This window comes from Scomber japonicus, chromosome 15 (assembly GCF_027409825.1).
Source record: "Scomber japonicus isolate fScoJap1 chromosome 15, fScoJap1.pri, whole genome shotgun sequence".
Classification (NCBI taxonomy): Eukaryota; Metazoa; Chordata; class Actinopteri; order Scombriformes; family Scombridae; genus Scomber; species Scomber japonicus.
Window position 1 is genome coordinate 15492534 of NC_070592.1, and position 18565 is coordinate 15511098.

The following is an 18565-nucleotide window of genomic DNA, read 5'->3' on the forward strand; positions in this document are numbered from 1 at the left end:
AGTAACTAAAGCTGTCAAATACATGAGTGGAGTAGAAAGTAGAATATTTTCCTCTGAAATGTGGTGGAGTGGAAGTATAAAGTAACACCAAATGGAAAAACTTAAATACAAGTATCTCAAAATTGAGCAAATGTACTTACTTTTCACCTCTGTATATGTATATCATGTTTCAGTTTAACTATAAAAGGTAAAATAAATATGTAAATATAAAAGATGTAAGCAGATGTTATTCCCTGGTTTGAATGTCACTTTTATTTCAACATTGTAATTTCACATTAACTCCATGAACAGCTTTCCCAACATGTTATTTATATATCTTTGACAAGCACAACAAAATATAATTTCTACTAGATATACAAAAGGAGGACACGTATTTACAATAGTCAGGCACCCAAATGAACATTAAAGCAGGTTTTGCTTACGTAATCATTCCTCCTGTTCCTACTGACCACTGAAAGATCCTCTCCATGTGCACTTAGAATGTAAGTGAGAGGGGACAAAATCCCCAGTCCTCGTTCTGAGCAAAATTGTATTTAAAATTTTATCTGAAGCTTATGTGCGGTTTCACCAGTCTGCGTGTCTCGATGGACTGTTTTCCTGTTCAGATGCAGTGGAAGAATTGTAACAAAGAGAGGAAATAAAATCGTCACTAAAAAGACTTAAACTTTGAGTGTATTAAGAAGGGATCTCCTAATGGTCAGTATGAATAGGAGGAATGATTATGGCAAGAAAAACGTGTCAATGTTCACTTGAGCACCCGACTACTGTTTTAGGACAGAATTTACCATTTGTGAACTTATCTTTTAAAAAATTACAAAAGAGACCTCAGAGAAGTCAGAAATCATATTTTAGATACAGGCAGTTACAATCAGTCATCTGATAAGGCAGCAAGTTTTTCCATCTTTGCAACAAACCGCTTACGACTAGAGTCCAGGATGCCAATACCATTCTTCTCAAAGTCATATCCAACTTTCTGCAGCTCCTCTAATCGCCCTGTGATGTTCTGTGTGCTGTAGTCCAAAACCCTAGGCCTCTGCAATACTTGGTTCATTGTAATTCCTCCTTTTAGGAGACAGTCCAATTTAGAGCTCAGCGTAGCCTGGCCAATGTAAAGAATCATTGGAGAGCTGAGGATCAGTTTTTTCATGTCATGTTTCTGACAACCCAGGGAGACAATCTTCTGCTGAAGGTTTCTAATATTGTTTTTCAGATACTCGTTGGACAGATCAAGAAGTTCTGCCCCATGTCCTTGAAGGAGACGCAGAAGTTCAGAGTCATTCAGATTAAGGGAAGCTCTCAGGATATCAATATTTGACTTGATTCTCTTTGTGCTTCGGATGAGAATGTAGAGGTTTCTAGATATAACAGCTTTGGCAAACTGCTCTGGATCCCTTCCACCAAGCTCTGCACAGATGTCTTCCAGACACTCCACCATTTGCATATTAAGCTCTAAACTGTTGGAGAAAGTCCGTGGTGCTGTGGTCAGCAGCCGGTGGAGATCTTTGGAGTTGAGTCCCAGCGTGGTCAGAAAAACTATGTTCTTCTCCAAGTTACCATTATCGCTGGAGCGAAAGAATGACTCAGGTGAACGATCCAGGATGCTCACAATTTCTTTATCCGACTTAAAGATGTTTTTCCACAGCTGCCAGCGCTGTTCCAAGTGGCTAATCGTGCGGGTGATGGCACGAGGATAACGGGATATGATGCCGGCGATGATTTTACGGCTGGCACCTTTGCTTTGCAGGAACTTTGCGAGGCCTTGCTCATTAGTGAAATCTTTACGGAAAACCCCAGGCTGTCGCAGGCGAGCCATTTTCACATCAACTCCCATAAGATTCAGGTTCTCCAGCAGAGATTCATTCTCTGTGTTCACTTGCGGCTTTGTCTCATCGCTTTTTGTAATAAAAGTGCAAAGCCTCATAGAGGGGCAGGCTATTAACTGTACTGCATTTAGCCCAAAGGTTTGCTGCAATGTCACAGATCGACCGAGGCTGAGAAGAGCCCTGAATCCAGGTACAGCTGCCATTTTTAATGAGGAAAGCTACACAGTCAGTGTCAGTGCACCTAAAAGAAGAAAAATAAACATGAATAATAGCAGAGAAATGTACTCAAAGAATGAAACAAAACAAGACTTTAACTTGGCCATGTACACTGCACAAGAGCTAAATGTTTATTATGAATAACTAATAGGAAATAGTGTTAGCTCCAACATCTTTGATGGTATAATTTAACTGGGTATGACACAATGTTGCAGTGGTGGAATAAGTACCTGGGTCCTTTAATGTACTCCAGTAAGAGTAATACCACAGTGTAAAAAGTTAATTCATTACTTCATTACTACATTACTCAAGTAAAAATACAGAGGCCTGCAACTAAATGTACTATCAGTATTAAAAGTAAATGACTCACAATGCAGCAGGCTTCATCATGAAATAATTAACATTTCTGTGGTTATTAGTGGTGTATTTACATGTAAGAGGCATTTTAATTCAGTTACTGTGTATGGTGTAGCATAAAATGAAAGTACCCCAATGAAGTACGAGTACTTCAAATTCGTACTTAAGAACAGAGCTTGAGAAAATATGAGCCATAACCAAGTCTTACAGGTCACACTCTGTACTAGGAACAAGCTGAATAAAAAATATTATTGTATACGTGAATTCAATACATTTGTAATCATGCAGACTGTCTCAATAACTTAGCGTTAGTTGTTCGGTCCTAATGCACAACTCACTGATAGTTTTAATATGGACTGCTTATAAATTCTTCAAGCCTTAACGTTGTTGTAAGAGATTAAATAAAATCAAAGCACGTACCATATGCGCTTGCTTTCACTGTTTCACTGTCACCTACATGCTGAAAAGTCCGGTCATTTTTGACAGTCCGGTCGGGGTTATTTTTTGACATCCGCATTCTGCCAAGACCCGCCCCTACTCTGCCTCTAATTGGCTCTGACGCTGATATGCTTACTCCTAACCCAATCATATCGCACCTCATGCCTCATTATAACCAATAGAACGAACGAAAGTGACGAATACTAGCCAATCAGGTAGAGTAGGGCGGGCGTCGCGGAATGCGGGTGGGAAGACGTCCGAGCGGAAATATGAAACATCAGATGGTCTAAATTGAGCGCCATCTATCGTATCGGAGTAAAAATGTATTTCAGGGTCACTTCGAACCACTAGGTGGAAGTAAAAAGTTTACAGATTTACTTTCTTATTAAGGAATATTGTATGATAATTACGATAATATATTATAATAATAGTTTTAGTATGATTTTTTAAAGAATTAACAATATATTCATATATTTTCAATATTTGTGTTAATATTCCTGTCATGATTAGTTTTGTGTGTGCTGTTCTGTAAAAAAAGAAATGTTTCCACAGGTTACAGGTAGGTTCGCAACTAACAATCATTTTCATTGCTGATTAATCTGCAGATTATTTTCTTGATTAATCATTTCGTCTATAAAATTACATAAAAATAGCAAAAATGCCAGCTATAATTTCTTGTTTCGCCCGATCAATGGTTCATAATCCAAGGATATTCAATTTACTATTATGTATGACACACAAAAGTTTCATATCAGTCTATATTAGAAGCATTTTTGCATTAAAAAAAATGGGGTCAGGGTTAGATGAATAAAATGTTTATTCAAGTATCAAAATAGTATCAATTTTCTGTCGATGGACTAATCAACTAATTAACTCATTGCAGCTCTATAGTTATAAGATACGTGAGTATTGATTTGGTCTTATTTTCACCCTGCTAACAATAATTATAATGTTTACATTATAAAGACCAATAACTAAGAGTACAACAAAGCAATGTTGTTGGTATGATGAACAGCAGCTACACAGTAGATAAATAAGTATTCATTTCAATCACTCACATAGCTCTTACTTCATTCATGTGTGTATTTTGATGGCTGGCATGGTTAATATCTTCAATATGATCATGAAAATCTGAAGTTGTAGAGCATTGGACTGTGGGCTACAGACATTAATATTTAATTCCTGCCAGACATTTGACGGTCTTGTATGTCTTTCAGATACAAGCGAGCATTTATCATGCTCAGCTCAGCACTGAAAACCTATTGACCCAATGGTTCTCTCTACTGTTGAGTCCCACCACTCATGAATATTTTAATACAGCCTAGTGATATCTTCATTATGCAAATTAGCCTTCACTCTACCATACTGAAGTGATTGTGATGTTTTAGTCAAAATAGCTTCATCCATGACAGATTGAACAGAGTCTCAATTTTATTTTGTCTCGGTCATCAACAGGACACTTTATTTTTCATCACCACACCCAGTTCCACTTTCATCACACTTATCCCAAAGCACTTTTGCTTGCATTTGCATAATGATGTGATCAAGAGAGTCTCTTATGGCCTCATATACTGCTGTCTGTTACAGTCATTTGACTTAACAAGGCAGACTGTGATTGGATTTGATTCTACACTAATGAGAGAAAATTATTGTTCTGCTTGTGAGTCAGAGACTATTCATACATATTACATGTTACTACTTTATAGATATACATACCTTATTGCTGCCAGTTTATTAGGTACACTTTACTACTCTGTCATGCCAAACATTTGGCCCATCACGGTCTTACAAGAATAACTCCTGATAACACATATGCAAAGCCAAAGGGAAAAATACAACATTGGTTCTTCTATATACTACAAATAATATGCATTTAGCAATTTGTGTATGAAATAAATGAAATACATTGTGTATAGGAAGGGAAGAATGAAAATAAACATTACAAGTCATAAGTTTATTCTGATAAATGGGTTTTCCAGTCTTTCTCTTAATACCTGGCTAATTTAAATGCTATGTGAACAGGCAAGTCAGTCATTGAGCTTGGTGCTCACCACTGTTGTTTTGGTCTCACTAAATAAAACATTGCTTATATTCCCAGTAAAAAGAACAACAGAAATTAATTAATATTAATTACTTAATAATTTTTAATGTTTTGTTATCTTTCAATAGGATAGGACTTACAATAATGTGAATGTGGACTGGATTAGTTAAAGCCAGGTGTACTGAATATACTGGAAACTGTGGATCGGGTCCATTTGAAAATATTATGTGTTACTGTCATACATGGACATTCTTCCCTGATCCATGTGTTGGCCTACCAGGTAAAGTTGCTTTGGTAACTGCTGACATAGTACACCTGCAGTGAATCAATAATTCAAAAACTGAAAAAAAAAACTTTAAGATACTCAACAGTCCCTGTTGACGGTGTTGCACAAACAGTGAGTGTTCACAGGTGGTATCAAATTGGTGAGGATGTCCAAAAGAAGATGGGTGGAATTCAAGATCTGTCAGACTATAAGCTGCTCAGCTCCTGTCAGCCGAAGACACAGAGCGTCGTCTCCTGCTGCTGCCACTGCTGCTACTGGTATGTTTAAAATCAACCATCATAGGCAGAATACAAAGTTGCACATTTTGGTAACTTGTGCATCTAGTGGGTTTTGTATGACAAAACAAGAACAAACATTGTGCTGTTTCTGGGGACGTAGGAGGCTTTATAACAAACAGAGGTCAAGGAGGCATGTACATTCTATAAATAGGCAGTTTTTAGGGAAAGAAACCCATTAACATCAGTATCTCTCCACTAATATGTCTGTTAAATGTTGAAATTTAAAAGTATACAGAAGCTACACTGTTATAAAAAACAAGCAAATTTGGACTTATGATAAAGCAGTAAATAATGTATTTGTATAACATGTTTGTGCTTTACACAAGATAAACAAATATAGATATAGTTGATATGACAATATGACAATACATTCTGGCTATCGAGATTGGTTATCATTGCTGAATTATATGCTGAAAATGTGTGCCGATATCACATATCTTGTTCTAATGGACCATTTTCAGACTAAGATCAATTCGACATGGGTATTGGCCATACTGTTCTTCATCACCTCCATCTGTCCCAGAAACTGATGCCAGTCTCTCATGTTACCTGCTGTCCCATTCAGCAAAGGAAGCTCAAATATTTCCACTATTGTTTGAGATGTCCTCAAAATAGCCCAACCAAGTGTCATGCTGTAAAATATGATGTGATGTCTAAAGCCTTTAATGGGAGAAAACACTGCTTTGAAAATATTTAGTGTTTTTAAAATGAAGCCTCTAAACTGGGACAGCTCTGGCAACCTTTCCTACCGTTACCATAGAAACTGAGCAGACGTTTTTTTTAAGGAGAATTCAGGCTGCATATGATACAATAAAATCCAGGCCATTAGGAAAATCACGATCATCAGACATATTAATTAAATGTTTTATTAGTCTAAGAGAACTTGCTCTACATAAACTGTGGCATTAAAAGATTCTATCACATCTGTACCTTGAAAAGACACTAAAATGGAATAACAAAGCAATGTGGTCCATTTAAATCAAAATGTTGAAGGCAACACTTTTTTTTTTACTATTTACCAGCTTTCTGTCTCTCTTTGGAAAAAGATTAGTTCATTGAACAGCACAGGCAAAAGTCAACACAATAGCATACAACCACTGCAGTGTTGTAGCTAAAAGTATAGAACTATGTTAATCTGTTTACAAAAAAAAGAAAGAAAAGAAAACGTTGCATGTGCTTCATACTGACCATTAGGAGATCCCCTTCAAGTCAAGTTATTTTTATTTATATAGTGCCAAATCATGACAGAAATAGTCTCAGGGCACTTTTCACATACAGCAGGTCTAGACCTGTCTCCCAGACCCAATATAGAAGATGGTTCCACAGGAGAGGAGCGTGCTAGTTGAAGGGTCTGCCTCCAATTCTACTTTTGGAGACACTAGGAACCACAAGTAAGCCTGCACCCTGGGAGCCCTTTTCCACCGAGCTGGAGCTGGAGCTGGTGCTGGAGCTGGTGCTGGTTCGGAGCCAGAGCCTGACTAAGCACCGGTTCTTTGCTTTTCCACCGCCAAAGCTCCAGCCCGGAGCCTCAGAACGGGTGCCAGAGCAAGCACCACCTCTTTGCTGGTCTAAAGCAAGAACCGATTATGTCAGCGGACTGGGGGCGGGGCTAACATTTATTAGCCGGCTAGCGGGGTTAACGTTTATTAGCCGGCTAGCGGGGCTAGTGTTTATTAGAGAGTACTATGAGCTTTTTATAGATATGATGATGTCTGACTTTTAAGGGCTTTGTAGATGAGGAGTATTTCCTATTATGATTTTTACAGGGACCTGGATAGTCTTTAGAGACTTATTAAGGAATTACAAAAATACAGTCTGGAATAGCAAATTTGTGACAGGATGTGCCTGATTTTTGCAATATTTCGTAGGTGTGGCAGTTCCTGATCAAAGATAACTCCCAGATTCCATATGGTGGTGCTGCCTGGAGGCTGGGGCAATATCATCTAGAGTAGCTATATCATTAGATATTGTGTTTCTAAGGTGTTTAGGGCCAAGCACAATGATTTAGTAGCAGAAAATTGCTGGTCATGCAGGCTTTTATATCATTAAGGCATGCTTGGAGTTCAGTTAACACATTGGTTTAATCTGCCTTCACTGACAAATATAATTGTGTATCATCTGCATAACAAGACAATTTATGATGTGTTTCCTAATAATATTACCTAGAGGAAGCAAATGCTCATATAATGTGCATAATTAGCTTAAGTATAGAACCTTGTGGAACTCCGTGTCTAACTTTTGCGTGCAAGGAGGATTCATTGTTAACCTGTATGAACTGGAATCGATCTGATAAATAGGACTTAAAGCAGCTTAATGCATTTCCTTTTAATGCCAATTAAATGTTCCAGTCTCTGTAATAGGATGTGATGGCCAAATGGTGTCAAATGCAGCACTAAGAACTAACAAGACAAGTAAAGAGAAAAGCTCTTCGTCTGACGCTATTAGGAGGTAATTTGTAACTTTCTCTGTGCTATCGTGCACTCTAGATCCTGACTGAAAATCCTATAAGTATATTGACTATTATTGTGTAGAAAGTCACACAACTAATTAGTGACTGCTTTCTCAAGAATCTTAAAGAGAAAGGGTAGGTTATATATAGATTTATAGTTGGTTAAAACAACTGAATCAAGAAGAAAATGTTTAATTAAAACTATGGACTGTGATACATAGCCCGGTACTAAAGACAGATTGACCATGTCTCATAAAGAAGTGCTAACTACAGGTAAAACTTACTTAAGCAGCCTAGTTGGGTTCAGATTTAAGACACAAATTGATGTTTTAGTTAGTTAGTTCAAGGAGGTTGATTGGATTTCAGTGTAAGTGATGTGGATGAGATGATAGGATGAGATCATTTTTTTTTAAGCAAAAATGTATTTAAAAGTTTATCTGAGGCTTCAAATATTATTATAAATCCACTATAATTTAGTCATCCTGTTTTCTATACTGTATTTTTGTAATTTGTCTTTCTTGTTCTCTTCTGTACAAACAACATCTATACATGTCTGTCTGTCTTGGTAGGAGATCCCTCCTCTGCTGCTCTTCCTGGGGTTTCTTCCATATTTTCCCTAAAGGTTTTTTTTTTCTTAGAGTTTTTCCTTATGCCAATCAAGGGTCTAAGTACAGAGGATGTTGTATTGCTGTACAGATTGCAGAGCTCCCTGAAGCAAATCTGTGATTTGTCATAGTGGGCTAAAAAGAAAAAAATAAAGACAACTTAACCTCAGACATCTGAGTTAGTCAATTTAAGTGGATATTTGGTTACTGGTGTCTGGACAGACAATGTTTCCTGTTCAGCTGCAGTGGAAGGATTATAATAAAAACAGGGACTTTGGCACTTAAAAATACAGCAACTTTCAAAGATATGTAATTGATAAAAAAAAATAATAATAATAATTGATATGACTAACTGAAGCTGCACATACATTTGTGCGCAAAAGGAGAACTGTGGATTTTGTCCCCCATCACTTACATACGGCCAGTATGGACAAGAGAATTTCGGGAGGAAAAACGTGTCAGAGTCATAGACTGTAAAAAGAGGTCAGTGTACATCTTAGCACCTGACTTTTACGACAGACACTCCTTTATTTGGACAGTGACAGTTACATTTTCTGACGGCTCTTGAAGGCATCACTAGTGGAATGCCAGGGGGCGTGGCTTCAAAGGCACCTACTCGACGTCATCATAGACTGGTCTCATGTTTACGTGGAAAACATGGCGGCGGACTACAGACAAGGAGACAGCTCCTAGTAAATGCGAGTGGGAAGTCTGGCAGTGAGCTGGAAAGCCCAGACGGGATATATTTAACCACTAGCTGTTTAGATTCTCCTCACTGACATCTTGTATGAAGCATTTTCCCTCCTGTTACAGCCACAGAGACCGCAGTGATGGAAGACGAGCAGAGGCAGAAAAAGCTGGAGGCCGGCAAAGCAAAGGTAGGAGTTTACTATCACTATAGCTCACTCATACTTCTGTCAAGGCTGTAAAGTAGCGACCTAATGTAGTGGACAGCTTGTTTTCTCATTGTTGGGTCTGTCAGCTGTTATTACCCCCACCCCTTCCTCTCAGCTGTCAGCAACCATGCCCTGACAGCCGGGGAAGGGGGGGGTTAGCATGGCTGCTGCCCGCCTCATACTCCTTTGTCATGCTGTTTCCTTTGACTTTTCCTGAAACTGGAGTGCGTGATGCACTGCAGACATAATCATCTGACCGTCAGTCAGGTCATCACATCGTTATCAAAGGCTTATAAACGCCACCTGAAGGAGTGAGGCGGCCAGGCTGGTGTAACAGGATTTACAGGACGGGACATATCCCCACCAGCAAGCACACCGGCCCCACATGCCAAACTTGTGCTTCATTTGTTTCATCATCAATTAGGTCGGGACAACCTCCCTGTTCAGCCAGTAACTGTTGTAAAACAACGTTGATACAGACCTTCGGGATAATGCTTTTCCACTCTTTAAAACCTGGCTAGATGTCCTGTCATGTTTATTAATGTCGTCACACACCTGAAACTCTGTGCTTTGCTTAGTCTGGTGAATTATCTCTCTGTATGTGGCTGATGTATTGTATACTTGCACTTCTTAGGTTTGAACTTTGTCAATAATAATCTTGCAAGGATATTCATTTGTTCATTCATTCATTCATTCATTCATTCATTCATTCATTCAAACCCTTATTAAAGCCTCAAAAATCATTGAAGTTCCCCTAATTTGTAATGATATTGATATACAGTGTTAAAAAGAAAATAAGCAGAGGTAAATAGATCTCAAAAGGACAATAGTCAGTGAAAACAACTGCACACTGAGATGAAGTGGTTTCATATTACAGATTTGAATTGTCCAGCGACAGCGAGAGTGTCGATCTTGAGTATTCTGAGTAAGATATTTAACTACTTACCATATTGTCAGTTGAAGCTGGTCAGATCAGCATTTACTTTACTGGCCTCCACTTTGGGCATATAATAGATAATGAACAGCATGATAATAAATCACCCTGAACACATGTGGCTCTTATGATCCAGCACTTACCGAGCACCTCATTAGGAACACCTGTGCAGCGTAATGCAAGCCAATGCAACAGCTCTGCCATAACTTCTGCTTTTATGAAGCTCCTGCATTTTCAGTTTTTGTTGACATTATCAGAAAGGTGATAATTCTACTTTACGTTTATTATTGAGCTTATAGTGGGTGGTGGTGGTGTATCAGAGTGAAAAGTGTTCCCAATATTTTGTCATGTATGCCCATTAACATACATGAGGGCACGTGTAAGATTCATGGTGGGTATCCATAATAAAGTGCTCGGTGAGTTTTTGTACAAAAGAGAGAGGAATTAAATGAAAACATTTTCTGTAGGCAGTCAATACAACATTTCTGTTATTGTTGAATTAATCCTGCAGTTTTTGTCAAGTTCTGATTCTCAATAAACCCCTGCCATTGACAGACATTATATTAAAGGCGAGAATGAATTCAATCAAGCAGACATAAATACATGTGCTGCAGTCTGAACATTTACCAAGCTTGATACTGACACTGCTGAGAAACATCCAACATACATGTTGTCTTTGATGTGTTATTTGTTCAGTCCAGTTTTATTTTTTTTTGCAGCTGATGCTTTGGCTTTTAGGTTTGCACTGTGGGAGAGACCATGAGAAAGACCATCTCCGTGGTTATGGCTGTGGCATTTTGGTTTATAAAAGGCTCCTCTGTACTGCAGGAGGATTTCACTGCTGGTTTTCCACATGGTGCTGTGTCACCATGCCCTCACATACAGGGGAGAAACTTCACAAGATATTTCACAGAATAACACATTAGTAATGGTTTTCAGGGATATCCAGGACACTATCACTCATATTACTAGCCTCATAAATGCAGATGCAATCCTGAAGGATTAGATCTGCTACAAGATTCAGTCTGGAAATTATTACAAGGACTGACAAAACCTAAACAAGCGTGTGTTGCACCAAACTGTGAACAGTGGGAGAGTGTTGATGATGGCATGTTTCTATTTGTTGAAACTAGATGTTTTTGAGATATAAAATTAAGTCTGCATATATGTATGCCTTAAAATTCAGAAGTGACACCTAGAGACTGCTCAGTGGGTAATGCGTTTCTCAAATCAGGTATAGCAAGGTTTTATGTTGATGGATGAGGGAAGAGAGAAATGTCAATCATGTATTGTATTGTCTGCTTGAAATGCTGTCTGTCCCAAGCAAGCGCATATTGAATCATACCAGACAATGAGCAAAGCAAAGCATTTGTGGGCTGGTGTTGCCACGCTATTGTTGTAAGTCATGAGCTGCAGATGTATTGTTGCCTGCACTTGTCTTTGTTGCAAAATGGACCATATTGACAAGTGCATTACCAGCATTATAGGCACACTCATGTAGTACTCGGGCTCAGTTCTCCAGTTACATGGCAGATGTGCTCTTGAGTATCATCTTAAAAGCTATAGGCTACTTGGAAAGCACCCATCATTGCAACGATAGAGATGGTGTAAAACTTTGGTGTTAGGTCAAAGAAACTCACTGACTTTGAAACAACACTGTAATTTGAATACTTTCTCCTGTTTTTTTCCTTACTGTCCAAATCCAGACTCTGACTTCAACAAGGCCTCTGTCAAATCACTTTGTAGTGCCACTCACAGGAAGGAACTGTGTAAATAGTCTGTGCCGTTACATTTTATTAATTGAAACATCTGCCAGAGATGTTTTATCTGAGGTGTGTGTCTCCACACCTATGCACAATTAATGTTTTCATGTAGCTCTTTCCTTGTGGTCTGTAGATCAGTCTGTCACTACTCCGTCACGCTCAGTATGTTGAACAGCACTTACTTTTAATGAAACTTTATCATTTGCTGTTGCAGCAATTGTACTGATTGGCTCAGGGTGAGGGCACTGCAGTCTTGGTTTAATTTGGCCAAAAAGATGCCTGCATCATTCATGGAAGGTGGCATGCTTATTTGTTTCTCTGCCCTGGTGTGTCTTGGGCTCGCTGATTGAAACTACTTTTTCATTATGATAATGGGGCTACGTGCCTGTGCAAAGCTTGATATCATCATCTGCAAAATGAGATACCATATCAATGAATTTCATTTCAGATTTGTAATCTCTTACATGTGCTTTCTGTTTGTACTTTTGATTACTATTGTCATTATTTACAAACCACTAGCATATATAGTATTATATCCTGCAGGGACCCTTTATTGTTGTAATGATAAAGTCTGTCTTGATTTGAAGAGGCCATTTTTCTTACCCTAAAGGTCAGTGTCACTGTCAGGCAGCATTGGAGCTTTTAAGGACAGCAAAGGTACAGGTTAATCTACTTACATGGACCTGAATGTTAAGTCCTGCAGGTGACTAATTATGGACATACCCGGTATAGCTGTATGTGATGAACAGACTTTGACCACTATGGCTTCTACAATTTATTAATTGTCTTATTCAATACAGTGAGTTTTAATTTCAGGCTACACTCTTTATCATCTGTACTTTCTATATTGAATACGTTGAAGCTTTTGCAATGCTGTGCTGTAATGCTTGAGAAGGGATTGCCAGGTGATTAATTGAATGTGAAGGTCTAACAGCTTTCCAGTTTTAATTAGCTACAACCTAGATGACGAAACTTTCTGTGCAGTTCTGACTTTCTGTGCAGTTCTAGGAACGTTTGTATTTGTCGTTGCAGCGCAGAAGTCGGTTTAGGTTTCACAATAACTGTGAGAGTTCAGGTTCTCCGATAGGAATCAGTATCTGTTTCCTCGAAATAGTTTATTAATCACAGCTTTAGTGCCAATCGCTTCAATCTTGGGTTCACACAAATTATGCTGTTTGCAGTATAATGCCATAAACCATGATGCTAACTCCTTAAATTCAGTTTATTTAGTCACAATATACAATTTTTAGGCCTATCTGGTGTGACCCAATTAATAGACTTAAATGTGTAGTTCATCATGCTTGTCTAGCAGTTTGTTACTCGCTGTAATTTAAACAAATGATAGAAAACCTAAAAAGCTTCCTAAAAAACACACACACCCTGGAGTTGGCAGGGTGTTTGGGGTTGTTCTTATTCTCCAAGTTGATGTGGGTTTAATGTAACGTATTGGTCCTGTGTGTTTCTTTCTAGCTCAGTTTTTTTTCCCCTCACTGGAGTAGGAGCCGTCTCCAGAGATATCTCCCTGTTGCTCACTGCCTGCTGTTGTTTCAGGGGTTGTGAGGGAGACTGTATCAGTCGTCGTCAGGAGGATGCTGCTGCATAAGAGCCTCAAAATTTCTCAGTAGATTTGATAAGGACACTTGACTGTGATTGTAGTGTAGAGTTCATGAAAGGGCAAAGACATTTAAGGATCTTATGTAAATATTTGAGAGGCAAATAAGTTAATCAGAGGAGCTGGTGATTGACAAGAAAGCTTTGTGCAGTGCTTGTTGGCACTGAATTGCTTCAAGGTTAAAATCACAGTTGCTTTGAGTCATGTCATCGTGTTTAACTATCATTTTACTGGCTAGATATACTTGCTGAAGATCGCAGTGGTCTAAGGATAAACTGAGCTGACTTGCCTTGCACAACAGTTTTAACAGCTTGAAAAGACCTCTGCACAGAAGCGTCTTTCATCCCTCATCTTTGCATGTACATATATAATTCATGACCAGTAATCTATTTCACAGAAAGAGCTCATGCTGTTTTATTGGTGATGAATCAGGTGCAGCAGAAGTAGCTCCAGTTGCTTCACTGTTAGGGCTATTAGCTATTGTTCCTTGCTAACTGAAATGTGTGTGTAAAGCAAATGATTTAGTCCCTGAAGCAGCAGGGTGTTGTTGACTAACACAATGTTGCCGGCACTGTCACAGACACATGACATGGGAGGTTATGACCGTCTCCTCCAGGCTCCATGACTCTTCTGTTTTCAGTAATTCTGATTAGGCAGTAAATCTTCTCATAGGCATCCAACAAAATACATAACTGCACTTAATTATTTATTTGTATCATGACACATTTTGTAATTCACACTTGTAAACAGTCAAGAGTGTATTAAGCAATGACCCAGGGTCACATGTACTAAACTGCTTTTCCAGTTGGTGCTTTAAATAGACTTGTGTATTCAGTGTACTTTTTCCAGAGGCACAAAAGTTATGATCATCTGAGACAACCACTGAGTTTTTGTACGTCATCAGTTCACAAATGCTAAAGAGTTATTGATGTTGAATGGTGATTGCTCAGCTTTGCATCTATATATTTATTATACATTTCACACGGCTGTCATGTGTTCATTTATTTCTTTTAAAAGCATTTTAAATTAAGCTCGTTCCTGCACTGATTTTTGCTGTAATGACATTTGAGATGACTCCTAGTTAAAGCCAGAAGATCAGGACCCTAGTGAGGCAATTTGAAGAAGTCACCTTAGACTTGATGATGCACAGGATTCATTGTTTTCATTTTTTTTTAGACCAAACAACAAGTCGATAAATTAGGAAAATAATCAGCAGATTAATTGATTGAAGCTTATCATTTAGTTGCAGCTTTTAGATCAATCCTGCTCATTTATTCCAAGTTCCACACAATAGCTGACACACCCAAGTTTATTAAAGGGATAAAAGGGATGGCCACCTCAGTATAAACATTGCAGCAAAATATATTATGATAGAGAAGATTAAAATCATGTATATAGCATATTAACATCCAACTGTTCTACAAAGTATTGTTTCTCTAATGTCCTCAAACTGAAACTAAAAAACAGATTTTCTTTGGATTTCAGTAATTTAAAAAGAAGTTACATAAGTAAAAGATGCAGACATATAAGAGCAAATCGTTAGCATCATCAGTCTTACAATCAAAATATAGTTTTCTGTCACCCACCTCTTCTAGAAACACCAGATTGTTGTTGCATTTTACTGTAATTAATAACCTGAAAAAAAAGGTTTACTTGGATGTTGTTGGTAATGCTGTTATTCAGCCACTATCAGATGCAGATTTTTTTTTATTATAAAGCCTGCAAAAAAATATGCCTGTGTAAATGTTTTCAAACAGCAGATGGTGGTACACCTACGTAGTCTCTGTATCCAAGATGGAGACACAGCTACGCAGTCTCCAGTGCTCCATATGCTCAGCCAATGCTCTCCTCTGCCCAGCCAAGTAGGGCAGTCTGCTATGATAAGCAGCTCAGTGACAGGCTGGTGTTTCCTACATGTTTCCAAAAAGTCAGGGTTATTTCTGCTTGCAGGTCCACTGGATACTATCACACACCACTGCTAGTGTGTAATTGAGTCAGAATCAAAGGATAGCCATGTTTATGTGTTATCAGAAGCTCTCTGTCATTGTAACCACTAGATTTGCCACCCTATACAGCTGGAATTCATTCATATCTCATTCAGTGTGCCCTGGTATTTGATAGATAAAACACTTCTGGAAATACAGATAGGTGGGTATATTTGGACAAGGGGTGGGGCATTTGTGGAGGTGCAAAGGCACAGATCAGAAGCCCTTTGAGCTTTTAGCTGTGAGTTGTAGGTAGGGGACTTGGCCCTGACACCCACTCTTAGCTCTGTTGTTTTAGCTTCTAACCTTTTTTGCTGATCTTCCTGCTACAGGAGTGGGGTATACCAGATAGTTGCACGAAGTCAGGTCAAAGTGGACATCAGTCTGCTAAGCTTTCTAGTCAGGAAAGCAAATGCCTGGAGCAAAGCATTAGTCAGGCAACTCTGGCAGTCTGGAGAGTCTGCAATAGAGGTAGAACAAGGTGGGATAGAGGGTTTCAAATATGCTCCATCTGAGCTAGTTCTTAGTAAGGAGGTCATTAGTGATTCTACACTGTGGGCGTGGACAATATCCGATCTAAGGTATCAGAGAAGCAGTTAAGTTTAGTTTAGTTTATTTGGATCCCCATTAGCTGTTACCAAGGCAACAGCTACTCTTCCTGGGGTCCATGTTAAAATAAATTCAACCAATTACAATTACAATATAACATAAATGCATACATAAATAGATCATTATAAATCCTTTATCGAACCCCCATCCCACCCAGTTAAAACATTGCAAAGACTACAAACCCGGTACAATTCAAATAAAACCAGCTTACATCATTGGTATCCACACACACACATGACTGTACACAGGACAGTATCCTACACTATAGAAACACACACAAAATAAAAAAAACTATATTAAATATTTTACAGGCCTCTACCCAAGAATAACCTTTAGCTTGAATAATAAAGTATGGCAATTTATTCCACTGAAAAATGGTCATGTCTGTTCCTAGAAAATGTTATTCTTGAGTACAGGCAGGTTGGTTGTTTAGAAACACATATATTTCAGAAAAATGTTAAAAGACAGCCTCTTAATCTGTCTTCCACCTTCAACCAGGCAAGATCAGATGCATTTGGTCTGTACTATTTCTTATTGAACACCAGAGTGCAAGACAGGCTGCTCTATTTTGTACGAACTGAAGCTCATACAGCTCTTTATTAGCGACACTAGACCAGATAGCTGAGGAGTAATCTAGATGAGACAGTACTAAAGCTTGAATAACCTGCAATGCGGTACTTGTAAGAAAAGAGGAGCATCTTCTTAAGATAGATATTCCTCTCTCTATTTTCCTACAACTATTTTATCTATGTGATTCTGCCATGATAGTTTGCTATCACGGGTAGACCCCCAGTGGCAGCCTACTGGTCTAGACCTAATTGGGCAGCATCCTTCATGGCAGCCAAAGCTCTGCAGTCACTCGCTAGGTGGAGGAACACCTTGAGGTCTGGCCTACTTTTCTGAAGTTCATCAATTTATGACTCAAAGGGTGGAACTCTGAGGACAGATGGTTGTGGGGTGTGCTTGAAAAAGGCGTTAGAGGGAGCAGTCTCTACATCGGCAAGTATAAAACATACAAGCTAATACAGCACATAATGGCAATTCACCTGCAATGAGTAGATTAAGGTATGGCCTCTGGCATAGGTGGTGAGGCACTGATGCCTGCTAATGCTAGCAACAGACACAGCCTGCATGTTTAGGCAAGAAGATGAAATGGAGATGACTGCTGGGTGCCAAGCCCTTTTATCAGGATGCTTGCATCAACCAGGTGGCATGTGTGTATTTGTTGGTATTATGTCTCAACCTCTTGCATATCCAGGTATTTCATACCATCTCTGGTGGTCAGGAAGAATGAAATAGCAGCAGAAAATCCTCACATTGGAGAATTTAGAGGGGGTGCTAAACAATGATGACAAGCCAGTGTCCTTATTCTCTGTCTTATGGTACATGGACATTTCCTAGACAGGTGAACAGGCATTAGTGTGGTGTCCTTGGCAACAGACTATCTATGGCAATCCATGCAGCACCTGTGGTGACACCTGTAGCCCCTGCTGTCTCTCCTGCTCAGCTGACTCTGCCACCTCTTTGCTGTCACCATTTGCTCATACATTATGGATACCAGTAGCACTAACTGCCCAGACTGTTTAGCCAACTAGTATCATCATATCTACGTTGATGATTAAATATAAGCAATTACTGGTGCTTTAGTTTACAACCCAAAATTGGTTTGTGTGTGAAAGACAGTGAGTCAGTGTGTAAAGGAGAGTTCGGAAATTAGATCAGTACAGTGCGATGGACTTGAATACAACATAATAATCCTATTGATCAATTTCAACTACTTCTGTACAGCAGCTTAATATTAAAAAATATCTACTAGCAAGCACACACTTAAACATATCTGAAGAGTAAAGTTTCCAAGAATAAATGATAGGAGTATTTTTGGCACTAGGTTTATAATTAGTACCATATCATGGGGCTGCAACTAATGAGTATTAAAACATTGATTGTTATTAATCATATCAAACATTTCTCCGAAACGAGAGACAATCTTTTTTTTTTTAATGTTAAGTAAATAGACTGTTCAGACTGATGGTTGACATAGTTTAAAAATGTAATCCCTTTAGTCAGGATTAGCTCCTGGCACAGCAGGAAGCATGTGTTGGATCATATGGACACGGAGGGAGGATTCATTCGAAGGAGAGAAGACGCTTTTTTTGTCCACACAATGTTTCGTTTCAGTTTCGCCAAACTGTTTAGACTCACAGTAGGTTGATATGTATTGTTTTTAATTTGTTAGATTATTAGGATTAAGTCTGTGCTGATGCTAGTGAATT

The 18565-nt window shown here is 38.7% G+C and overlaps 2 protein-coding genes across 2 annotated transcripts in view; one reads left to right on the forward strand and one right to left on the reverse strand.

The window, feature by feature from the left end:
* Positions 1 to 564: 564 nt before the first annotated feature.
* LOC128374247 (transcription termination factor 1, mitochondrial) lies at positions 565 to 2059 on the reverse strand. The gene has a single exon (XM_053334524.1). It carries the CDS (start codon positions 2024 to 2026, stop codon positions 869 to 871), a length of 1158 nt encoding a protein of 385 aa, XP_053190499.1. The 5' UTR covers positions 2027 to 2059; the 3' UTR covers positions 565 to 868.
* A 7099-nt stretch (positions 2060 to 9158) lies between these two features.
* akap9 (A kinase (PRKA) anchor protein 9) overlaps positions 9159 to 18565 on the forward strand; it is a 63508-nt gene continuing 54101 nt past the window's right edge. The window contains exon 1 of the mRNA XM_053335029.1: positions 9159 to 9371. Coding sequence (XP_053191004.1) covers positions 9324 to 9371 — 48 coding nt within the window. The 5' untranslated portion in view covers positions 9159 to 9323. The remainder of the gene's footprint in view (positions 9372 to 18565) is intronic.